General features: G+C 37.0%; 1 protein-coding gene across 1 annotated transcript; it reads right to left on the minus strand.

The window, feature by feature from the left end:
• Positions 1 to 3,185: 3,185 nt before the first annotated feature.
• Positions 3,186 to 26,230, minus strand: TSGA10 (testis specific 10; the record flags this gene model as incomplete). Its single annotated transcript, XM_082277838.1, is given in 23 exon segments — positions 3,186 to 3,299; positions 9,337 to 9,441; positions 9,760 to 9,941; positions 14,200 to 14,305; positions 14,860 to 14,898; positions 14,904 to 14,969; positions 17,163 to 17,251; positions 17,254 to 17,308; positions 17,311 to 17,323; positions 17,514 to 17,561; positions 17,563 to 17,567; positions 18,749 to 18,903; positions 20,096 to 20,165; positions 20,169 to 20,176; positions 21,221 to 21,251; positions 21,255 to 21,281; positions 21,285 to 21,349; positions 21,352 to 21,403; positions 23,831 to 23,908; positions 24,096 to 24,137; positions 24,141 to 24,269; positions 24,615 to 24,770; positions 26,147 to 26,230. Coding segments are annotated over 23 exon segments (1,719 nt in total).
• Positions 26,231 to 27,054: the final 824 nt, after the last annotated feature.

The raw sequence follows: 27,054 nt of genomic DNA on the forward strand, positions 1-27,054 counted from the left end.
ATAAGGTTATGTTTTAATGTAGTAAATCCAAGTGGAGTCACATGCAAATTTTATCCGTCTTATCAAGCTTTTTCTTCTGTTTGGAAAGTGTCCAAAATGTAAAACTAACTGAAATATCTTTCCACGTGTTCAGATAACTGTGCATGTTAATACCACAAGCTATGTATGATTCATTCATCTTCATTTCACTTACTCCCTCTGCTGGGAATTAGTGTGAAAGTTCAGTGGCTCAGAGGAAAGATCATTAAGAGTGCAAGATACATTAAAAAGATTCTTTTGCTTCTTTTATTAGAAGATCACACTTCTTCACAGACCCTCCAGTCTGTATCAGTAAATCAATTTGCATTTCTTGTTGCAAGGCTATCCATTCCAAAATGATGTGGAAGGAGAAGCTAATGCAAATTAACTAGTTAAATATGGAATATATACTAAATTATTATGCATTCTACTGTACCATTGTAACTGCCAATATCAAAGATTAAATAAATATAGAAAAGCAACTGAGTAACAGAACTGCTAAACTATATCTGATGCTGATTTTGCTGATTAGCCATTTTGCTAATACTCCACTGCCTACACTGACACCAACCAAGATTAGTTGGTCTGAGAAGAAATGAAAGGGATAGAACAAAAAACTCAGCTGTAGTGCCACCATAGACTACCCCACACCATGAAGATTTTTTTCTGCACAAAGACTAAAACCACCTGCTTTAACACTGACAGCAGAATCTTCTATTAGTGTTGCTAAAGTTCAAGCTTTATTAGTGACTGAAAAGAAAAAGAAACAATGGAATGACAGCAGTGGTCAACAAGGGGAGACCAACAGATGTCATTTCTCTAGACTTCTGTAAAGCCTTTGGTACTGTCCCACATAACATCCTTACCTTCTTATCGGAGAGATGTGGATTTGATCAGTGGACTGTTCAGTGGATAAGGAATTGGCTGGATGGATGCAGACAGAGTTGTGGTCCATGTCTCTATGTCCAGGTGGAGATGGGTGATGAGTGGTGTCCCCCAAGGCTCTGCCTTGGGACTGGTGCTCTTCAATATCTTCATCAAAGACACCGTCAGTGGGATAGAGTGCACCCTCAGCAAGCTTGCAGATGGCACAAAGCTGAGCGGTGCAGGTGACACAACAGAAGGACAGGATGCCGTGCAGAGGGACCTGGACAAGCTTGAGAAGTGGGCCCGGGAGAACCTCATGATGTTCAACAAATCCAAGTGCAAGGTGCTGTACCTGGGTCAGGGAAATCCCAGATTATGAGTGGACAGGGAGAAATAATTGAGAGCAGCCCTGCAAAGAAGGACTTGGGGTGTCTTGTGGATGAAAAGCAGGATATTACCCAGCAATGTGCACTCACAACCCAGAAAGCCAGTTGTATCCTGGGCTGTATTGAAAGCAGTGTGGACAGCAGGTCGACAGACGGGATTCTGTCCCTCTGTTCTGGTGAGACCCCAACAGGAGCGCTGCATCCAGCTCTGGGGTCCTGAGCACAGGAAGGACAGGGACCAGTTGAAGCAATTCCAGAGGAGGCCACCAAGTTGATCAGAGGGATGGAGCACCTCTCCTATAAGGAAAGGCTGAGAGAACTGTGACTTTTCAACCTGGAAAAGAGAAGGCTTAGGGATGATCTAATTGCATCCTTCCAGTGCCTGAAGGGGGCTTATAAAACGAGGGAGAGGGACTTTTTACACAGGCAGATAGGGACAGGACAAGGGGCAATGGTTTTAAACTGAAGGAGGGCAGGTTCAGATTAGGTGTTAGGAAGAAATCCTTTACTCAGAGAGTGTTGCACCAGACCAGATTGCCCAGAGAAGCTGTAGATGTCCCATCCCTGATGTGTTCCAGGCCAGGCTGGATGGAGCTTCAATCAACTTGGTCTAGTGGAAGGTGTCCTCCGTACCACATGGGTTGGAACTGGATGTTTTTAAGGTCCTTTCCAACCCTTTCAAACCATTCTATGATTCTATGAATCTGATTCATTCTAAATCTGCTTTTCTTTGAGTGGAAAAACCAGGATAAATCACATAGATACAAGGCTCCAAATGCTGCTGAAAGGTTGCTTGCATAGATTTTACAAGAAGCAGGGGAACATTTCTACCCAGAAACACACAATGAATTCTTCCCCATTGGAAGGTGGGACTATATTGTAATGGAGATACTACTCTGTATCCATACATCCTGCTGCTTCTAGTATGCAGAAGAGATACGAAGGAGAAGGGCACCAGAGGTACTGAACTCTTTCTTCTACAAACCCTGTAAACCAGTTATGCTCAAGTAAAATACCTTCTACTGAGTAATGGGGACAGTTTCCATTGCCACAGGTAAACAAACTTAGTTGGGAACAACTCTATAACCAGTGGCTAAAAATTAGCATGAATACTTTTACAAATACTGTAAGTTTCTTTGTTATGCAAACCACATGATTTTAGGTCATAACAGTATAGCTGAGTTTAAAATACTCTTATTTTGTATAAAACCATGAATTGTATTTTCAAGTTTACCTATGTAAAAATATTGTGGTAAAAGGCAATTTAAATATATATCTAAAAATTAAGTATAACATTGTTCATGGTTGCAAATAACTGTCACAAATGCAAACAAATGATAAATAGATTTTTTTGGTGCAGGTTTCTTTCCAATAAAAATATTGTAACAGCAATGACAAGAAAATCACAAGTAACCCACAACATGAGCAAACAGATACTATCACAAAGTGTGTAACACATTTCAGGCTGGGCATATATGACAGTAATTCCTGGGTACTGAAAAAATTAAGATGTATTACAGATTAGAGAGTTTACAACCAAAAGTAAAGAACTGTAAATACTCTGAACTCATTATTGCCCTTTACATAAGAACAAAGTTTAATATTCAGTCATGGTCTGAAGGTTTTTAGAATATACTACTGGGCAGTACATACAATTCCCAACTAACAAACACCATTCCACTCCTCTTGGGCTATTACTACAGACATTGCGAATAAGCAAATTTGTCAAATAAAATATATTGTTTGCAAACTTCTGCAAATTCAATTAATTACTTCATTTTTTTCTTTCTTTCAGTTTCTGACTTAGGTCACACATAGGGGGATTCCCAATGCAGTGATCCTGCTCTCTGAATATACTCACTTGCATGGTTTCTTTTCCTTAACCATCAAAAATTATGCAGCAATTAATTTCTGTCAGAAGTCACTTGAAGTCTGTATCTCATCACCATTGACAAAAGTTCCTTTGGCTCCATCCATGACCTTGTAACTCCCTTGCAATTTTCCTGCAAAAACTAAAAGTTTTAATTTCTAAAAAAATTTTTAAGGAAAGGCTAACACTAATAAAAAGGTGATTGCTTTACCAGAGTACTCAAGAAAAAGCAGGTTTATTACATCTTGATACTTATAATGTCATATTCCCTTATTCCTCTGCATAAGAGAAGAATTTTAAAGTCCAAATTGCTTAAGAATCTTCTGGTTTTACTTTGTAGGTGAGCACCTCTTTACTGACTTCTTCATTATGTTACATGGAAAAGCATCATCATTGCAACTAAAGAATTACATCTTAGGACATGGGCCTCTGCACAGCATATCCACTCCCAAAAAGAACTCCTTTTATCTGTACTAAGTTTATCTAATATCTGCTTCTCATCTTCTAGATGATAGCATATTAGTTTTATAGACCAAGATCACATTTCTCAAACTGTTTTATGATCATCTTCTAGAAAAAAAAATCAATATGACAATATGATTGCAAAACAACAAATCTCTTTCTCATCTTCCAGAATAATGAAATGATCATCTTCTCTCATCTGGGAAAATTGTACAATATGCCTTTTAATAACTGCATAATGTGGCAATGGTTAATATCATTATGTCTGCTCCTACAGTCTTTATTACTTGCAAGCAGTCCCATTAACATTGGGGATGGCTGGAATGACTTCCATGGCTGTGCCAAATAAGGAATGAAGAACCAGGACCTCCAAATTAAAATCAGTTCACCTGTACTGAAAAATATTGTTACTCTTGTGGAAGATAATCCTAAAATGTATGTAGCACATACATATTTATACTTTTTTTTTTAAACATTATTCAGAAACTATTTTTACAGGCTTGTTAAAGTTACCTGTTCCTAAAAAGCAACACAGTTGCTTTTTCATGGTATTAGGTGCATTTGTATGGGTTCTGTTGTCTTTAATTATTACTCAAACATGAATGTTAATGTTGAGCAGTCATCTTATAAAAAAAATTAATATAAAGGAATATATGTGCAAGTTTATGCTTAACTCATTATTGTGACCAACATGCTTTTGCTTGCAAAAATAAACCAGAGACCTAAACAATTCTTTTATGAAGATAGAAAAAAGGATAAATAGAGGTGTGAATTCTGAAAGCACTTCCTAGTCTCTTTAATAGTCAATCCAGATCATTTGACAGATTAGATTTTATTGTGTAAAAATGTTATAACACATTTGATGTGTAAGGTAAGCTTTGGACTCCTATCACTTAAAAAATCAGACAGACAAGGTATTTCCCACCAGGTCTGAAATACAAACTGCAGGACACATCCTTTTCACTTTACTGGAGCAAGGAGTCTGGTTCAATAAAGATACAGAGAAAGAAGGAATAATAAGAAAAAGTTACTGTCCAATTTACTGCTGATATCACATCCTTTATAGAATGAAAAGGTGACTGTCTGCCTCATCTCCCATCAGACTTTCTGCTGAAATAGCAGCAGAACCCCAGAGAAAAGTAAGGGCATTAATAGTAATTCCAGCACTGCTGTCTCATTATACTTCATGTAGAGTCACACATTAGCTGTGGAAGAAGCCTCTCCAGTTTCTAGCAGTTGTTTCTACAATACCTTTTTCAATGCCTGATAACTTGTCTCAAAGCAGTTGAAAAATGAGATTTCCCCTCCAGGAGGACCCTCCTGAAGTACTTAACAGGAACTTACACCTAGATCATATTTCATCAATTCCCCAAATATGCATTTTAAAAGTCTTAATTCTGTGATTCTGCTGATTATTACACCCAAATATTTGCATTAATATTCTTGTTTTTACTCTCAGGCAATATTTTACATTGGTTTTTATTTCGTTCTGGACTCAATGAATTTTCTAAATCTTTCCAGAGCTCGCTGAGAAGAAAATCATCATGCATAGATACTTCGGACATTTCTACTATTCCATCTTTTTCCCAACAGACACTCTAAGTTCTTGACATAAAATTTATCAAGAACTTTAGTATTGTGGACATTAAAGCAAATAGGCAACTCAAATGTAAATTACTTATACAAAGCAGACACTTCCAGATTCAGATCTCTGCTCTGTTTTAGGAGAGCCTTTTCTAACAGGCTATTTTATTCATTACTGTATCACTACATTACACAAACCTGACAAATTCTTTCTGTTTAAGCTTTTAAAATGTAGCACAAACTTCCAATGTTTCAGTTGTTCTTGCACATTTTTTTTTTTAAATGAAAACAATCCCAAACCATTTAGCATAAACAAGTAACTAAGTAGTGTTCAAGGGAATTGAGCAACCTGGTGTACTGGAAGGTTAGAACTAGATGGTCTTTAATGTCCCTTCCAACCCAAACCATTCTGGGATTCTGTAAGTAAGTCTGCCCACCTAGCAAAAAAAAAAGTATAACAAAGAGTTGGATGAGGAAAAGAAGTTATGAATTATATTAGTTATTATATATGAATTGTATATCTTGAATTCTCAAAAATGGAAAATAACCAAGCAGAAGAAAAAATGAGTTCATTTCCATGCAAAAGCTACATTGATTTAATTGAGGAAAAACTTAACTTGAAACAGTCTGAAAATTTTAAATGAACCTGGCTCACTTACTTCAATTTTAGTCCTTAAATTCATTGTACCCTAGGAATGTGCAAAAGCCACATAAGGCCAACCAGGATAAAAAAACCAAATCAAACCAAAACAACAAAACACCAAGCAAAAATCCCCCACAAAACCAGAAAAAAAAAAAAAGAAAAAAGAAGAAAAGGAACATCAAGCAAGATAGGAATTGAATTCCTAATCTAGTTTGTAGAAGATTAGTCTTCATTTGTTATTTAGGCAGAAGTTTACTACTTAGAATGGAATTTTATCACCCTGAAAAGGAAGTAATGCAAATAGAAAAAGCACCTTAATTGTTAGTATCGATGCGGTGACTACATGGATTTTCCTCTTTTCTTTGTAAGTGTCAAAAATAGAAGGAAGTGTTATGGTAATTAAAGGCGAATGAAACCATTCCAAATGACACAATGTTTCTTTCAACAAATTTAAGAGCTACACTGTACTCGGATGAAGGAGGAGTAGACTCAGTTCTATCAGAGGACTGAAGACTCCCTGTACTTGCTATCAAGGATTGGCAATAGCTACAAAATAACTGTCTAGCACAGCTGTGTTTTCTTGCTAGGGGCACCAGAACCAGCTCACTGACCCGAGGAAACTTGTCTCATATTATTGGGACCTATTTTTAATAGTTAGAGGAGCCTTTGACTGCAAAGATTAATCAAGTGCCAAAGGTAATAATCTCAGTTAACAAATTAAACTTGGAAGTACATAATAATCTCAAAAACAAGTCATGAACTGAGAATTTTTTCCCCTCAACTGGCAATATTTTTTAATGCATGCTGCCATCAATCTATCAAAAACATGTGATGCAACAAGCATGCAGCTACCAAATAGGAAACTAAGCTGAGATTGAAATTGTCAGGAGTAGCTCCATACTGTGGAAGCTCCATTCCATTAATTGTTAAAAAGAAAGCTGGGCTTGCCCCTCCTCAGGATTACGAGTACTTGAAGACTTACAGAATGTGTTGATGTTCTTGTAAAAATGTGGACATGTATAGAGTAAAACCTATCCTGAAAACTGGAAGAAAGACTGGATAGTTAAGAGCTTTTCTGTAAGAAAGATGAAAATATTTACATTTACACTTAGTGCAAAACAGTGACAAGCTGATATTTTCTGTAGCATTATTTCCATTACTGTTTTAAGAATTTTTAACTACAGCATCCCAGTACAAGTAGTTGCTGTTGACTATATAGTTTGATACAGTTCAATAAAACAAAATTAAAGGAGTATCATCAAAATATTGTGGTCCTGAATCTTCTTGTAACTTTTCCTCTATGAATATAATTCCATGGAATTCAGTTGATATTTCGACAAGAAATGTCAGAGTTCATGCTTTTGTTTTTATTTCCGATCCAGTGTTTGGAAGTTAAATGTTGTGGAACCACTTAGCCTTCCAGGGACTAGTCCAGAGACCCATCAGGAGATCAGTGATGGGAATGTTGAGGTGATGATGTTTTTAATGTAGAGCTTAAGTGATGTGAATTTGTACAACTCTGGCATTGAAGCTCCTGAAGTTCCCGAAATAAATATTACTTTACTGTGAGACTAAGCACTTTTCAAAAACCATCAAAACTATCTCACAGTCACTACAAGCCCCTTTTTTTTCTATTTAAGATTTTCAGCGTCTAAATTTTATTTTAAAAGGAAATGTAGTTTTCATCATATGCTTCTCTGAAAGACAAATGAGCGAGTCTTTTTGTGTTATTCCCTTACTGAGATACTGCATATCCATTGTCTCAATTTTCCCTGAAAGACAGAAGATAGCCATGGTTACTGCAGGTTTAAAACTAAAAACTGTAAACATCTCCAGGGAGGAAGAGCCTAATTTTAAGGTTATTCAAAAGTAAGAGCAGTGCTGCTTGTGGTATTCCTATGCTGTTTGAGTTGGCAAGGCCAGTGGACTAGAGTCTACTGAAGTGCCCTGAAACTGCTGGATATTTAAGAGATGCTGGAATCCCCAAAGTTGCAAAATGGAAGTACCTGTCATTTTGACTGCAAGAGATGGGGCCTGGATATTGGATCAATCCATAACTCCTGCATCTGGCTGTATGGGAATGAAGTATGTGGGATTGGATAATACATTGGAAAGTTTTGAAGGTACGTACTCCTCTGGGATCCTGGTTTCAGTCTGTCAGTTGTTTACATAACAAGAATCTAGTCTGTGTTGTTTCCACAGGAGTCCAAACTCTTTCTGCAGTCTGAGGGATGGGGAGGTGCTTTTCCTGGCTGGTAAAGAAAAAGCCAGACAGATGGATCAAGCCTCCTGGTATCACTGTTTTGGTGCCTGTTCAAGCTCTGACAGTGTTGGCACTTCCACCTCCTAATTTCAGGCATTATTTCGTTCTGCACCAAGGCAGTAAATCAGTACGACTAATCCAGTGAGTGTTATAACAAGGATACCATATACCCACTCCTTTAAACTAACAACAAAACAAACCAGTCACTACTCACAGCTGTTGCTCTCATTATGTACTAACATGATACTGACTTTAATGATAATATTTTTCTTATGTGGCAAATTTTCTGGTTTTCACTTACCAGTGCCAGAAGAATAGATTGGCTCTAAGAAGCTGGTTTGGAGCTTTAATTTCTTTCCATGAAAGCAGAGATACCCTCTCCAGACCCTTCGTCCTTACTTATGAGAGAACAGAATATCAACAATTTACTAGTTAAATGAGACACCTCATTCTCAGACCTGTGCTATAATCACATCACTCTGCTTCTTTTAGCTCACTCTTTTACACATCCAAAATAATATCCCAAACTGTAAGATATTATCCTCAATACATGCATGAAATAGAGAAGTATTGTTGTTTCAAAGATAAGGAAACTATATAAGACACCAAGACTATGTAGATAAATTAATTCATGAAGCAGGACAGGGACCCTTCTCTGGTGCTGTGGCCAAATCATATGAAATAGTTCCTACATGTTGGTAAAGTCTCTTCTTGCAAAGTTAAAAAAAAAAAAACAAAAACAAAAACAAGCAACTTGTCATACTGCCATTTGGGAACCATCCACAGCACTTCAAGTAGTACTTGGGAGAATGGGGGTTGGTACAGGCGAAAATCATTCCAGAGGGTGCAGAGAACTAGTAGGCTGTAAAGCACTTGTATAAATGACTACTCACCTGGATTTTCACTATAGATCAAGACAGGCATCAATATAAATGAGTGAAGAGAGATGAGCATCTTCAGGAAAGTGACCCATCTCATCCTAAACCAGGCAATTCCAGAGGGTAGTTTATCTCACTGTCTAATTCTGTTGGCTATATAGTCAACCTACAGAATTAATTTAGACAGCATGTGTAACAGCTGAACAGATTAAATTTAGTGACATGAATAGTCTCTGAACATACAAGAGACGTACAGCAGTGCAAAGCCAAACTTTGTTGTTTATCTGACTAATTAGTCTAAGTCTCAGTACTATATTGCATTTCACCCCAATTAGCTGCAGGAAGCACAATACAAAAACATATACTTGCTTGTCAAAGAGCTCAGTCCCCAGCTGTGTTTTGGTGATATCCAGTTCTGACTCTAACTGAGCTGCTCTGTTTCTGAGGTAAAATCTTGATTCTGCACAGCACTGTGAAGTCCATACACATTAATTAGATAGCAACTGTAATTCTCCAAGCATGTAGCCACATGCAATTATTCAAAATTAAAAGGGAAGCTATACCATGCAATTGAGATTAAGAACATTTTTTTGGAGCAAAATATAACATTATGCAGAAAAGTCTGTTAGGGTATAACCGAGGAATCAAAAGCAGGTTTTGGTATCTTCTGCTGTTAAGGTAGTCAAGCTACACTGGCCATTTGAAAACGCAGCTAGATATAAAACCACCTCTGTTTAAATACACGTGGAAAGAATGATAGAAACGGCAATACTCTCCTGGTCATTTACGCACAGATTATTTTCTACCAAAGCAAGCTGTTCCTTGAGAAATTGAATTTCAGAGTCTTTCTCTTGCTTTGCTCTCTGTGACCGAAATGCTTTCTCACAATTGGACACAAGCACAGATTCCAGGTTTTTCATAGATGCTCTTTCATTTCCCAGCTGTTCTCTTAGCAGCTCTGTTTCAGAATGGTATTACTCACACTTACTCTGCAGATAAATAAAGATTTTAAGGTTTCAGATGTATGTTTATTAAGCTTACTGGCATTCTATTGAGGTAACCTTTAAAAAAAAAGATAAAAATAGAAAAGGAAGTCTGGGATCAATGATAAAATTTGCTTTCTCTCCAAGGTGGGTGATTAGTTCCATATCTTCCCAATCAAAATCCTCTGTCAGATTTATAAAATCATCAATTTATATCTTAATATAAATGTACTTGATACAAATGACAAAATACTATGATATATATGGATCACTGGATTCTGTAGACAGACTCACTACAGAAGAGGAAGGAAGTTTCACTTTTTTTTTGAGGCAAAAAACTATTTTTTAACTGTTTGGATGCAGGAAATAACATGTGGTACTACAAACTGGTACCAGCATCATCAGAAGAGTGAGATTACACTTATTTTACTTACAGGAGCATCAAGAATAAACCGGGGGAAAAAGAAAAATTAAAAAAAAAAAAAATATTAAATATCTATATATCTTGGAGGAACTTAAAAAAGAATACCCATAAAACCTAGTATATTCCACTGCAAAGGGAACGATGGACATACCTGAGCCATAGCTACACACACATATAAAAAAAAAATAATTCCAGAGGCTGAGAATCAGGAAAATCAGTATTGGGTCAGCTACACAGACAAAGAAAGCTGCCTCTTTTAATCTTAGCATAAGTAAACTGGATGCTATTTTCCCTTCATCTTTTCATGTATGCATTATAGTCTGTCTAAGTGAGTCTGTTTGGGGTGCTGCAACACTTTTATCTGTGTTTTACTCAAGCCTAGTTTACATTAAGCACAATAATGCTTAGCCAAAGGTCATGGGAAATCTATGAACTGAGACATCTTAACAAACACTCCACCTCTCCAGCACATTCCTCAGAAATTTCAGAAGATAACCACTTGTATGTTCAAAGGGGAAAGATACTGGAAGAACTCAGATGATAGGCCAACAGAGCGGGAAAAAAAAGAAAAAGAAAAAGACATTTATCAAAGCAAAAGTAAATTTTTTTTTTCTTTTACCAAATGTAACTGAAAGGTTTCTTCATTCTGAAACATCCCATTTTCTATGAACTGTCACTCAAAAATCTAGTTCCTTTGCAGAGAAACAGTTTTGATATTCTACATTTGTATTTCAGAACAAAAGAATACTGAAAACTGTAGACAAAGAAGACGTAGGAAAATAAACAGTATTAGAAACATTGAAAGAACAATATTATTCAGAATCAGGTTTACTTTCCACTTCTGAATATAAATATGCTGCAATCTAGTAATGTAGATTCTGCACTGGAATATTGTGTAAAGTAAGAGCCTTATCTGAAGGTTATACATGGCTGATGAAAGACTAGTGGTTGAAAAGATATATTTCAACTAGTGGTTGAAAAATGATTGAAAATTTCCCAACTTCTGACTTTTCTCCAACTGTCCAACTGCATTTCTGCAGTTTTCTTTCCTGAAACTGTTGCTGTTCTCCACAGTCCCAGCAATCCCCTTCACAGAAGGATCCAGGGAGTCTGCCGTATTAGATCTCATAAAAGTTTCAGATAAATGTCATATGCTGGAACCCTTCCCTATCAAAAGAATCATAGAGGATTTCACAAGGATACAAAAGACATCACACACATTTGGCTGGAAGTGATAACCAAATGGCAAACAGCAGCTTTACCCACTGTGTTTGCAAAAGGTAGAAAGGTTAAAAGAGACTGCTGGAAGCAGTCTTATTCTTGTAAAGAACAAGAAATCATCTCAGTTGGAGCAGAGGATGGACAGGTCAGTGATAGAATCACACTGAAAATACCTGAATAATCTGAGTGGGTATAAACAACTTTTCAAAGTTTATCCAAGCTGAGTTTTTAAAAATTAGTGTATCACACATTAATTTTGTAGTTTTTGTAAAAATCAAGGTCAACAAAACCTGACTTTAAAGGGAAATTAAGAAAAGATTGAAGATATTGATACTTCCTAAAACAGTCAATCATTTTAAAGTCCATGTCAAGTTTCATTGCTAATAAACAGCTCCAGCTATTCTGCTTACCTAGAAACTAGCTGTAAAATCCAAGATATCTTTCGTGAAACCAATAGTAATTTTAAGCCCTGACTTTTGAGTATTCATAGTAAAGCCCTGCAAAGGAGTGAAGCAGACTCCTTTTCAAAGAGTGTACAACACAAGCCCTTTGAGGAGTAGGCCCCTGAGAAATGACAAATTAAACATTTGAAAAATTGAAAAAGTGATCATTCATGATCCTAAAGTACATTTGAATCCCTTAAGCATAACATTAACATAAACTTATTTTTCTAATATATTTCACATACCCTTTCTACCTTCTCTGCTGTGGAAATGAAATGCTAATTTAATTGTTCTTTGATTGCATCTAGCTTAATGCAAATTTCTTGTGTAGATGTGACATTTGCAAATACAGAGCCTCTCTTCCAACGTATGTTTTGAGGCTCTCCACCCATTTTCACAAGAGAGTTGCTTAAGGCAGAAATAGAACATTTGTATGCTGCTTCTGTTGTTAAAAGCTACAGTAAAGCAATATCAAACTCTACTAAAAAAAAGAATTAAAACCGCTTCCAAAATCCTACAAAATATCTCTGTGTAATTGTGGCAAATTTTAAGAGGCCACAGTAATTTATTCTACAATAAACTTTAAAGTTATTTCTTTAAATAACTCCTGTATAAAAAAACTAGAAGAGTTCTTGCTTCTGACAGCAAAATTAGCTACTGACATTTTATACTCTCTTCCTAGAATTCTACTCCTGCAGAATTAATAAGGTTGAAAATTCTGCCATGGACCACATTTTATTTTCAGATGAGATCCTCTTATTTTAGCAATAAAATTTGGTTTTGTATGTAGATGAATGCTGATATTCTGTCAGTCATATTTATACTGTTGTCACGTGTGAATTCGGGTATGAGTAAGAGATGAGAGAATCACATTAAAGAGGAGTGCACAAGGCAGCAGCAGCAGGTCTGACTAAAAGCATTAAGAATTTTGTACATTTAAAATTAACATAACCTAGGTTTTTCCTTTTTAAAAAATGCCTGTACTGTGCCCAGTGATATTTACATTCCTGGTCAGTCACTTTCAACTCCTTAAGTTTCAGAAGGTGGCAGAATGAGTGTGGAAGGTTAATAGAGCAAGTGAGAGGTGAGGCACTGTGATTTGCTTGAAGGATTTGCTAGAAACAACATCCAAAGGGATTATTATATGGGAGCACATCACATTAATTCTAGCTCCGTCTCACCTGAAAAAAAGCACAAGGAATACAGAGCACTGCTGAGCACATTAAGATTTTTGAATATAAACTTCTGTGTTCTAGATACATGCCTTGCATGTAACTGTATGAACCGGAATATGGCATCTGGAATTTGGACCCAATATGTTGACATAGTGTTCATGAAGAGACCTGTTTATTCCTATACTTAATAGCAGGCATGTGGGGAGGAATTAGAAAGATGAAACATCTGCTGGTTTCAGGCTTGTTGCACAAACTAGGACCGTGTACCAGTTTTATTATATCTTCAAGGAATGTGAAAATCTGCCACACCATCCTCATGTGCTGTTTAGTTACTGCTGCATTTTCATCCACTTTCTGAACAGCAACAGTTTTGTTCCTCTAGAGTATCTGATGTTCTTGAGTAGCCCTCAGCAGCTTATGTGTTATTCAGGAAGCAGAGATGATCTGTAACAAAAACTGGAGAACCCCAAAACCATGTTTATATACTCACAACATATTTCCAAAGCCAAGCCGTGAATTTTCCTTTAAGTTCTTCAGATTTTCAGAGGCTCTTTGGGACATCTAAAGCAGTGGAAAGAAGGTTGAGAAGCTCAATGCAAGAAGAGCAGGGACAGGAACATGACAGGTGACAAAGCACTTGACATGTTTCAGGTATGCTGTGGAGTTGTGTGTGACTTTATGCCTTCATTCATTCCAAACATGAGAGCATTTAATTTTTTTGTTTTTCTTGAAATTTGCTATTATTTTTTTAAAGATTTTTTTTCTGGAATTTTAATCATATTATTATATAAAGTCACAATCATACAGTTCATGGTGGAAAATCTCTCTTAAACAGAAGTGGAATTAAACATAATTTTAAAATACTACTAGACCATTTCAAGGGTGAACTACGGAAAGAACGATTTCGACTCACTTGCTCCATCTGTGTTTCAATGGACTCTATTTTCCCTTTCCAACTGTGGCTCTCAGACTCTGCACGGACCAGTGCCAGTGTAACAGGAAAAGCCTGTTTCTGCTTCATGGCATTTTGCTTCCCAACTTTCTCCTTGTTCACGGGCTTTGTGATAATTCTCCAAGAGCTCACAGTTCTCTCTCCCAACACGTAAAGCTTGTTTATTTAATAATTTACAGTAAGCTCCACAAAATAGGGATATTTATAGATCTACAGATACAGTATTGGATATTCACTTTCCACTGAAAATTTTGCCATTTAGCCAAAACATTGAGAGACTTCTCAAGAACCAGAATTTTGTTCAAGATGACTACATTTTAATGGGCAAAAGATACCTGTTCAGAATTGCTAGGATACATTAGACATGCAAGGTACAGAAATATAATGCAGTAATATGTCTTTTTACTTTAATCCCGTAAAGTAATGAAGACAAAAGAGTTCCACGTCTCTGTATGATTCCATCTGGTTCTTTAAGTTTAATAAACACACACGTGTGTATATATATAACCACAATGAAATATACTACATTAATTTTGCACTGCAGAAACAGCTATGAAAGTGTGTTCAAACAACTAAAACCAAATTAATAGAATGCAAACAAGTTTTGGCTAGGAAGCAAATTCTTCCATGGAGATATCATTAAAATTTCATTTTTAGTTAAAAACCAACAGTTTTAATTTGTATACTCACTTCTGACTTCAGCACATGCTTCAGCCTGAAAATAATTGTTTTGAATCCTGGGCTTTCAATTTCATATCATCAAGCTCAATTTGGTACTTTGCAAATTTTTTATATAGTACCTATGAAGAAAGGTTTTTTCCATAAGGTTTAAGTATACTGCTTGTACCTTAAAAAAAACCAGTTAGTGTGTATCTAAGGTCTAGGGCTATATTAACTAGTTTTTTAAAGGCTATGTAAAATTCAAATTATGTGTATTTCTATAAACCAAATTTTTCATTCATGAAAAATATTTTTTTAACTTATAAATAATGCTAAATCTTCTTAGAATGAAGAAAAACATCCATAAAGGAATGTAGCAGTTAAGAAGAAAAATACAGATGGTTTATTTAGCAGCTAGATTGTCAAAACAAAACAGCCTATCCCATTTAACAAGAAGAGCTCAGTCAGTTCCATCTTTTTTTACATTACAGTTTTCAAAAGCCTACATTTTAAAAAGCAGAAGACTGATAAAAAATTAAGTAACTTAATTATTAATGAATTGCTTATATCCTAATTAATTAAGTCTTTAACTCCCAATCAGGAGAAATAAAGCCACAAGTATTTGGAGAACAGACAGAATTTCTGACAACTATTGCTTGAGAAAGAGAACAGAAGAAGGAAAAAAAACTGCAGAAAGGCTGTCTTGAACTGCACAGTTCAGAAAATTCTGTGCAAAATTACTAGGAGAACTCAGCTGCAAGAACTGGGGGAAGGTGTGGTGGTGTGGGGGAAGACTATGGAGAAACCCCTATTCCTGTTGCAAAAAGGCTTTGAGTTACTGAGAAAGGTGTTCTGGAAATTTGTGAACTTTTCCAGTGGATCCAAGAAAAGAAATTATATATAATTTAAATATAATATATAAATTTATATAATATATAATATTATATAAATATAATTTATATAATACTTTAAATAATTGGAGTATCACCTCAATTAATGGAAGAGCTTAGAGGAACCAATACATACTCTAGAGGCAATCCTACTAAGAAGTATTTTATCCTGTAGGACCAAGATTTTTTGTTTCCAACTGCTTATGCAAGTGTCTAGGTATTGCAAAGAACATTGTGAAGCTTTCAAAAGTACCTGGGAGCAAGAGTAAGCTGCATTTTGTACCAGATGACATCATCCTTATCAACCGTGATTCCAGGAGAAGGTGAAGAAGTGGTTCCCTGGTGAACCTCTGGCAGTCAAAGCCACTACCAACCTCACCTTTTCTGGGAGGGCACTTAAGAGAAACAATTAATATGTTTGGGAGAAAAGTTATTTAGAATGCAAGTGGTCTCACCTAAATTGTGGTCTCACCTAAGAATTAAGCACCTGATCAAAAGCCATTAGCTATACTACCTCCATAATAAAGGGTGAGAGGTAAAATTAATTACTTTAAAAACTGGGATAGGATGAATGTCCTGGAGAACTTTTCATCACTTAAAAGGGAGCCTTAAAGACTTAAAATTTTTACATACCTAACATCAGGTGCAGTTAATTTGCTCCTTTAAAACTGAGCGGCACTTCTAAAGGAAGATAAAGTCAAGCAAGCAGTAGAATAAGTACACAGATCAAGTACCAGGAAATCTAAATTAAGGCAAGAAGCTGAAGAAAAAGAAGAAAATCCATAACATTACAGTGAGGAACTCCTACAGATATTAAGCTAAATTTCTAGCTGCTTGGAAAACATATCAGTGCAGGAGTATTGTGTGTGCATGAGATGACACTTGAAATATTTTAACTACTTTCACTAGGAACTGGACTGAGATAAATAACACAGTAGATAATGTAAGGCTGTATTATAAGCCACTATTTCAAGTATCTTTTATCCAAAAGCCGCTCTTGAAGAAACATAAATACAATACTTCTAATAAAGTTTAGAACCTCATTAAAATGTGTACTGTGTTGAATTATTAGCAAGTCAAAGTCATAAGCTTTTATGTACTCTAGGCCAGTCACAGCACGCTGTAAGAAATACTTGCTGCTTCCTTTATAGTACTTTTCCATGTAAGTGATAATTATAGCTGCCTCATTGTTTTTACTTCAAGATCAGGGAAAAAAACCCACTAATTAGCTGTTCCTCAAGACAAATATCGAAACCACTGCATAAGAATAGCTGGTCCTCTTTATACAAGTGATCTGAGCAATAAGGGGAAAATCTGGGTTTGAAACATGAACCTAAAAACTAGTCCTGGAATTATTTCAGGTAAGGACCCACCAATTCTCAGTGCTATTTGTAAAAGACACCATCTTTTCTTTCTAGTCAAGGGTTCCCTCTACAAATATACCTGAATTTCTTGCTTAATATTAGAAAGATGCTCTTGTAATCTGTTGTTCTCCTGAGCTAATGATTCTCCGTTCTTGTTAGTCTGAGTCCTTTGTTGGTTTCTTGCAGCTGCTGGTGCAAACTGGTGATACCCTTCTCACGGAGACTTCTTCAGCAGATTTTCTAAGCAGCAAATAAAAAATTGCTCAGGTATGACAATACTGCCCAACCAAATATAAATTATAGCTTTTCCAGTGTTTTTCAAGTCATGAAACAAAGCTGTAACATATTAGCACACCCTATGATTCCATTTTTTATTTAAAGCTATAAATCAATCAAAATTTTATAATGATCTTGAATTTTTGTCCTCTACTTTGTGGAATGCTCCAACTCTGAAATCAGGATCTTGAAATCTGAAATATTTCTCCTTTAAAAGAAATGCAAAATTAAAATATATCTCTCACCACTGCTGAGTATAAATGTGAAAAAATTGAAAGAATATGATAATACTCTTTATTCAGCTAGCTGAATAAATTCCTATTTAATGCAAAATGGATTGTGATTTTCCAAGTTTCATCATATACTGTTTAGAGCTGAAAGTTCTTCTCTTTTTTTTTAATTTAGCAAATAAAGGAACAAATGTTATCTTCTTGCAGAATATAATAAATTTAATTAAATTTTTATATCCTTTGTTTATCCAAATATAGCATTTGGCTCAAAGTCACAAACCTAAATGATGTCTTCTGCCTATTAGGTAAGTTAACACAGCTCTTCCACAATGAATAAACTACTAGTCTGGTAGTTTTTAATTGATAAAAAAGAACTCTATCACAAAGTATATTACTTTTCCTCCCTTGTCTTTGGACACAGATACTAAGAGAAGCATAGGCTTAGAAAATGTCTTTTACTAGAGACACAAGAGGTAAGAGACAGCCATCTCTTCTCTAAAACAGACACAATTTTACAATTTACTGTTAAAAAATGCAAAGTCAGTGCTTACGGAAAGATGTGCTGCAATCATTTTTCTTTAAGATTTTGTTAAAAATCAATGCAAATTCTTGCATTAATCCACAGCAGCTTAAAAAGATCTTGTTTAGTTTATCCTAAATCAACATCCATGTCACTTAGGCTGAAGTGAAAAATCCAGTTTCATAACTAATAACTGAGCAGCTCCATTATATAGATTGAAATCACACTGTGCAATAAACCTTAAGATGAAAAGAACATATTTCAGATGTTTTTTCAATGACAAGCAAGGCAATATTATTCAGAATCCTACATCTTTCACATCACAGGACCCCAAGGAAGAACTGAGGCTAACTTTTACGACAAACAAAATATATTTTCGGCTAATTTTCTCCACTTCAGGAGAGTAGGTAAAGTCTCCTCTCTCGGTAAGTATAACTGATACAAAATACAAAATTGAGATGATCAGCACAGGTCAAACCTACCACTGTTGGAGTCAACATGAGTTTCATTGCTGTCCTTAAACTGGAGCAGAACTAGACCAGCACACAGCACTATTGTAGACACCAATGTAAGGTAGGTGTGATGGCCCAACAGATCCCCCTATTTACCTTTTGTGACTATTTAAATATTAGAACATACTTTAATTGCCAGGCTTTCCTCAGAAGTAGCAATGCTCTCTCTCCCTTCTTCCACACAGTCTTGCAAAGATGACTTCTCCTTATTAAGTTGTGCAATTGCTTCTTTCAAAGCACAGATGTCTTCTTGTTGTAAAAGACTTTGTCTTGAAAAGTTTTCTGGATGCAATCAGAACGGTCTCACTTTTTATTAATTCAACCCATTTGAAATTAAAATTCTTTTAATACACTTCTAAAGCATAAAAGAAAAAGGCAGAAGTTCCCCTTCAAGAAAGCACTGAAGCGTGCACCTTTTCAAAATACAATAATAATCTATAAATTATACTTACAGAAATGAATTCTTCTTTAGATCAGAGCCTTAAATTACATGTCTCAGAACAAATCTATTTTTCAAGAGCAAATACTTAGATCATTGAAAATAACTTTCTCCAGTATTATAACAAAAGTTTAAACAGAATTACTATGGACAGAAGCAACATGTAGACTGCAGCACGTAATTACAGATGAAGTAAGAGACTGTTTTCCTGATATTACCCAGGAGGTAATAAACTGGGAGGAGTAGCTGATATACCAGAGAGTCATGCTGCCATCCGCAGGGATCTTCACCAGCTGCAGAAATGGGCTGAGAACAACCTCATGAAGTTCAATAAACAGAATTCCTGAAGCTAGGGAGGAACAACTCCTGTCACCAGTCACATCGGGGGCCACCCAGCTGGAGAGCAGCTTGGCAGGAAGGCTGGGGGTCCTGATGGGCACCATGTTGAACATGAGCCACCAGTGTGCCCTTGCTGTAAAGAAGGCAAGCGGTATCTTGCTCTGCATTAGGGAAAGTATCACCATTCTACAGCTGTAGTTTTGGAAGAACACCTTCCTTGGCACTACGGGAATAAAAATCCTTCTATTCATCTCCTTTACTCCCATAATATAAAAAAGGTGCAACATACAGTACAGGATACATACTACAATACACTATAAAGTATGTTTTCCTCATTTCCACCATCAGTATTTTACAGTGCTGGGAGGTGCTACCACTGCCTTAGTGAATCACAAATACAACTGATGTGCTCAGACACTGCACACTGGTACTAGCACACGCTGTTCAGCTGACAGCACGTGTTGTCACTGAAACTTATATTTGCCAGAGCTCTGTCACATAATTTTAAAATGCAAAAACCTTTCAATAATGAAAGAGAAAGAAAGTTTTGCACTCAAAATGTTAAAACTTTCAGAAGTATATTTATTTGCATTCAACATCTTTTCTTCCAACCCATTAAAAAAAAAAAGAAGACAACTGCAGAATATTAAAATTAGCCTATTGAATTCCATTATAAAAATTGGATCTGCCACTCACCAGCTTTTTCATCTAAAAGCATAATTTTCTCTTGACTAAGTTGCATTTCAAGATTTTTCTTCACAAGGCTTCACTGAGTCCCTGAAAGACTCAGTTATGTCTTTTCATTCAATAAACTGCAAAAGCAGAAGCATTAAACAGGAGAGTTCAGACATTGGTATATTATTTTTTTTTTCTTTTGGAAAGGTCATTAAAATTGCAAAAGATAGGAAAATTGAAATTTTTCTGCCTATTTTAGACTATTTGGGATATTTTATTAATGTTAACTTTAATCTCAGTACATTAAATTCTGAATAATCCTGTAAAGGATTACAGAAAAGTAAGAAGAATTCTTTGCAACAGGTGATTATAAAACAGTCACAAAAATAATTAAAATAAAAATCATCCCCTGGGACATCCATTGGAATGCCTGACCTGTTTCAAGTTATAACCAAATTATCTGTTCAAATGTAGTAATACTAATGACAAACACTGTTCAAGAAACTGGAAAGAATTACCAGTCTGGTTTGGGGGTGTAAAGAAAAAGACCTTTCAGTAGCAGCAACTAGTTTTCAACAATTCAACAGTATTCATGAATGTGACAATTTATTATAAAGCAGCACTTGCTGATCTATGTTTTATTCCCTAAAGGCTTTGACTGAGTCTAGTCCTACCATGCTTCTGAACATGGTTAGGAATTCCAGCTGAGCAGCAGACCATAAGCCCTATGCAAAGATTCAGTTTTATTTCCTCTCATGAAAAGGCTTCAAGACTTAAGAAATGGATCTTTAAAACTAAGAACACGACACTCACTGGTTTACGCATGTTTGCCTGTTTCTATATAAAAAAACAATTTTAATAAATGGAAAGAAAATTGTTCATATGCAGTTTACCAAAACTCATCAATCCCCGTAGTTTCTAATAGCAAGCTCCTAATTCTAAATTAAGTGAATTTTACTTTTTCACTGAAGATGGTTTCCACCATATCATCATATCAACAAGACAAGAACATTTACATATAAATAAGCAATGAGGAAAACAATTTCATTCCAAAAAGGAGGATGGCTCATAAGCAGCTTTCATAAATTCCTTTCCCTTTGTGCTATATAACAGTTAGGTAAACCAGTGGACACCGGCTGATGTTACTAGTCAAATTAATGCAATTACACACTTTTACTTAACTAAGAGAAACATATTCAGCTTCCTGTCAACTCAGCTCAGTTTCAGAACCCACTGCTTTTCTTGTCAGTCTTTTCATCTTAGTTTGCAGAGAATGGTGTCTTTCATTAGTGCTGCTTTGCACATCTGTTCTAACTGTTCACTATCTAACTATAAACATAATCAAACATTAACAGCTGAGGGGAAAAAAAGAGCTGATTTATAGAATTTATATTATTTCAATTTTTACTCTGTTTTTAGCACAACTCTTTTGCTGAAGAAGAAATGTCCAAGCATCTGATTTACTCAAGGCCTGACTCAGTCTACTGAAGATACTTGGCAAAGAGCTGAAATGTGACTTTCACTTCTTTTGAAGGTAAATCAATTTCCCATCTTTCAGACCTCTGGGAATATTTTCATTTATTCATGTAAATTTTTTGTTGGTAATCATGCCTGAGGGAAAAAATGTTTGTCATTGATCAACATTAAACGTTTTTAGTGCAAAATAACATAAAAGAAAACATTATTGTGAGTGTATGAAGGAAGAAATCACAGTTTGGGATACAACATGACCAATAATGGCTTTAGGCCTCTATTAAGTTACACACCTATGCCAATAACTGGGTAAAGAAATCACTGTAGAACACTTGCATAAAGCATTATGTAACCAAGTTACCATCATGAGGCCTTCAGGTCTGTAGCTAGAACAAAGAACAGATCCAAAGCCTCCTGCACAAGCTCCAGCAAAGCTGGTTTGAAATATTCAGTTTAAAGAAACCTCTATCTTTTTATTAAAATGCTTACACTTAACATTTGAAAGACTGTCCTTTCTAAATTATTTGAAACACCTCTTTTAAAGTACAAAAATTCTCACCTCATCCCCCTCCTCACTTACCAAATCTTTCAGTACTTATTTCTGTGTTACTATAATCAAAGGTCAGGCCTCTAAGGAGCAAGTCAGTAAGCCTCTGGGATACAGGACCTTTTTCAATACAAGTGCCATAAATTTCATGTTGATGTATCGCCCTCAAAGGGTACCAAAAGAACTGAAGAAATAAGATGATGTACCTAAAACAGGGCTCCCAATACTCACTACATGTCGTACATAGGCATGTGATTAAAAATCACTTACTACTCAGAGCTATTTCAGCCTAGAGTGTATTCTTCATATCAGATGCACTCAGTTTAATATTATAAACTGTGGTATTATATTTATAAGCTTGGTAGGATTTTAGAAGGCTGAGGGGGAAAAAGAAGATAAACCAGAATTTGTAACCACAAGATCTAGAAGAAAGATATACTATAGAAATCAATGTTAACTTATTTAAACATCAAGTTCTACCAAGACTGTTAGTAAATTTAAGATTTATATTCATTTTATTAATGTTTTCATTTTCTATTTTAGTGCCATATGTAAGCAAACAGTTGCACACACAAGTACTTAAACCATATTAAATACAACTTGCCAGAACTGAGCAATTACTTTTAGCTTTGAAGCACCTGGTCTTAGTAATACACAGTCATAAGACAATTCACATTTGAATGGACTCCAGGTCTCTAGCCTAAACCCCTGCTCAAAGCAGGGCCAGCTCTGAGGTCAGGCTGCTCAGGGCTTTTTCCAGTCCAGTCTTGAAAATCTCCAAGGCTGGGGACTGCTCAGCTGCCCTCATGAGAAGCAAGTATTTCCTTGTATTCAGCCTGAACCATTCTGGTTTCAATGCATGCCCATTGTTGCTCATCTTTCCACTGAGCACTGCAGTAAAAAGCCTGTTTATGATTTCTTGATGAGTACTGGCAGGCAGGACTTATGTCCCTCTTAAGCCACTCCTACTCCAGGTGGAACAAGCCTATCATAACCTGGATATATGAACACTGTGGGTAACAGTGTTGAAAGCTTGGTACAGTCTTAAAATCACAGAATCACAGAATGGTTTTAGTTGGAAGGAACTTCAAAGACCATCTTGTTCCACACCCCCTGCAATGGGCAGGGACAACTTTCATTACACCAGATTGCTGAGTGCTCCATCCAGACTGGTCTTTGAACACTTCCAGGGATGGGACATCCACAGCTTCTCTGGGCAATCTGTTCCAGGGCCTTATCACCCTCACAGTGAAGAATTTCTAACTTGTACCTACTCTAAACCTATCGTCTTCCAGTTTAAAACCATTCCCCCTTGTCCTGTCACTACATGTTCCTGTGAGAAGTCCCTCCCCAGCTCTCTTGTTGATCCCCTTTAGGTACTGGAAGGTGCTAAAATATCTCCTCCAAGTCTTCCCTTCTCCAGGCTGAACAATCCCAACTCTCTCAGCCTGTCTTCATAGGAGAGGTGCTCCAGTCTGCTCTGACCATCTTTGTGGCCTCCTCTGGACTTACTCCAACAGGTCCATGTCCTTATTATGTTGGAGACCCCAGAGCTGGACACAGTCCTCCAGGTGGTGTCTTACCAGAGCAGAGTAGAGGGGAAATAGTCTTGGTAAATAACATCCACTGCTCTCAGCCTGTTGTTTCCTGATAGCAGTCAGGTTGGTCCTGCAGGATTAACCATGAACATCACCTGTATTATATTTAAAATTCCATAAATAATTATTTTCCCTTACATTATGAACAGTAGTTTCAAGCTCTTCAATTCTCTGTTCCAAATGAGCCTTTTCATTAAATGCAGTATCTTGGGAAATCTCTATCAAGTAAGAGCAACAACAAAATCACATATAGAACAAGTCTCAATTCACCACAGACTTGTAAAGCAATTAATTCCCAGGACCAAAACAGAAATCTGTAGCAACTTTAATTACACTGCTAAGTAGTTTTCATGTTTAAATAACCTGTGGGGTGGGGCTGAGGTGGGATGGAACAGAATCAAACCTGTACCTGCTCCCTGAGGCTATCACATTCTGTAGGCATCCTTCAGAAATCTGACAGTGCTGTATCCCTTTCTATCTCCATGTGTCTTAATACAGCTTGAGCTATCACAGTGCTTTTGGGAGTCCTGGGGCATTTTGTAACTTCCTGATGAAGCTGGGAACTCTTCTCCTGCGCCTGTTTTTTAAAAAAGCAGCATAACAGAAACATGGAATAGATAATCAATATATTACCATGGCCTATGGCTGGTAATGCAGAACATCCCAGAAACTGCATAATATCAAAGATGTAGTAATCATTTGTGCACACATTCTTTGATTCAGGAAAGGATTTTTAACTCAGGACGGCACTTACAAACTTGCATTGAACTGACAGATTCAAATAACAGAATTTCCAAAACTTTTTTTTCTATTTTTTAACAAATACTTTGCATTCTTTCTTTTTTCATACAAAGCCAAAAATATTTTTTCTTGCACATTACCTTGTTATTTCTATTAATCATACAAATATAAATAAAATTACCTGTTCATAAAGATTGACAGTTTTGTTGCTTTCAGCTGTTAAAACTTTGAAGTTACCCTGAATTTCTGCCACATGACACTCATATATTTTCAGTGTTGACTCAAGTTCTTCACGTTCTCTCGGCATTTTCAAGACTCCTGGATCAGAAATCACTCCCTTAAAGAATATGGAGATATAAAGATAAAAGTAGAGCAATAGAACTTAAAACACTTGCTAATTATATGTGGTTTCTGTTTACAATCAATTTGTTTTTCTTCCTGGTAGTTATAGCTTTAGTAGTTTAACATGAGATAAACTGACATTCTAAAAAGTACACTCCTCCTCTTCCAAAGTGATTTCCCAAGCTCACCTGGATGGGTAATTATTTTTTTACATGCTGCCACAAGTAGAGGTTCACTTAGGACTTAAAAATGTGTTTCCTAATACCTGCAACAAATTCTCAGTCTCACATTTATAGTAGTCCTTTTCCAGTGACTTAATAAAGGCATCAAGCCTTGAAGGTGACCTCCCCTGCTTTATCTCAGATTGTTTGTAAAATAACCTGCATTAGCATAAATGAGAGAATACCTTCACTGAAATAAAACTTTTGTAATTATTGATACTTCAATGTAAAACAGATAAATATACTCTTCAAAATGAAGATGAAGCAGATATCAAATTAAAATAAATGTCCACATAATACTTTAAAGTAACTTCTGAATGTCTGTATTTTCTCTTTTTAGTTATATTGCAGAATATGTCTGAATGTCCTTCTAATACGGATATAACAAGAAAGAAAAGGACATAAAAACTAAATGCTAATTAACTGGAAATATATCTGTTCAAAACTAAGGAGGACAATTAAGTAGATTTGTCCTGGAATATCTAATGAATTTTTAAATATGAAAGGAAGCAGAAGTAGGCCACCATGTTTGTTTAAGGTCCACGAAAGGTGAATTTTTGCCATGGCAATAAAGTAATGTGCAAGTAAGTATTGTTGAAATCCAGAAAGTCATGTAGGGCCTAAAATGGATTCTGAAGATAAACTGCAACTCTGAAATTCAAAACTGCACATCTAATCCCATTTGTTTAAGAGTAAACTAATTTAATTTTGGGTCTTTACAAAGAGTAATCTCTATAAAGTGATTCCTACAATCAATTTTTTGCATTCATACTAAAATTAGTCATGTCCTAGGTGTACCTCTGATGATAAAGACAGCCTAGATATCTATTACAATCATCACTGTTGACATGTCAATTATATTATTGTGAATAATAATATTGGTGAATCCCATCGTAATACTCTGTTCTCTCTGAAAGAGGCACTCTCAGGTTCTGCAGTTATATGCATTGCCCTAGTCCTAGGGAAGGGAACAGATCAGAGCAATCAAGCAGCTCGCACCTTCAGTACCTCACTGAGCACTGAGCACTCAAATCTCCACATAGAATTTACACACAGTATTTGCTCACTCACAATACTACTTTTACCAACTAGTGAAAGAGCACTTTTTGGAAAACATGATAATATTATATATCCTAAAATATATACTTACACTATACTTGCCATAAAGTGGTAAGAATTTACTGCTGTGACACATTTCACCACCATCCTCTAAACTGCAAAAACACAACCCCATCGCAACTGGGATTCAGCTTCCCATCAGAACCCCTCGCTGGCGGCTTCATGCAGCACTAGAGACACCTGCAGCAGCCCTTCCTGCAGGACCAGGAGCACTCAGAGTTAGCAAACGTTTTGGACTGATTAAGCCCCCCAAAACGTGTTTGCGTTCCCAAGTAGTTCAGTGATGAACCACTTCAGATGTTCCTTTCCTCCTTGCTCCCCAGAGTACCCGCACGCCCCGGTCCCCCCTGTCCCCCCGCACGCCCCGCACTCCCCGGTCCCCCCGCACGCCCCCCGCACTCCCCGGGCCCCCCGCACTCCCCGGTCCCCCCGCACGCCCCCCGCACTCCCCGGGCCCCCCGCACTCCCCGGGCCCCCCGCACTCCCCGGGCCCCCCGCACGCCCCCCGCACTCCCCGGTCCCCCCGCACACCCCGCACTCCCCGGTCCCCCCGCACACCCCGCCGCCCGGGGCGCGCACCGAGTCCCGCCGGTCGCTACCTCGGCGCGACTCTCCGCTCCCCCCTCCGGCGCCTCGGGGAGCCGCTCATGGCCATTACCGGGGCCAGGAGGAGCACTGGCGTCTGCTGCCGCCCCGGGCATCACCGCTGTCGCCCCAACACCCGCCCCCTTTCCTCCCTCCTTCCTTCCCTCCATCCGTCCCGCCGCGTTCCCTGGGAACCTGGCAGCGGCCGGCGAGCTGCCGCGCCCTCCCAAACGCCCCTCTCCGCATGCCAAGCCGGGAGGTGGTTCGTCTTCTTCCAGGTATCTGGTTATTCTGGATGGTTGTGAAGAGCTCCTAGAAACCCCTACTCCAGCTCTCGCCCGAAGGAAAAGCTAT

This window comes from Coloeus monedula (genome assembly GCF_965178545.1).
Source record: "Coloeus monedula genome assembly, chromosome: 3".
NCBI lineage: Eukaryota > Metazoa > Chordata > Aves > Passeriformes > Corvidae > Coloeus > Coloeus monedula.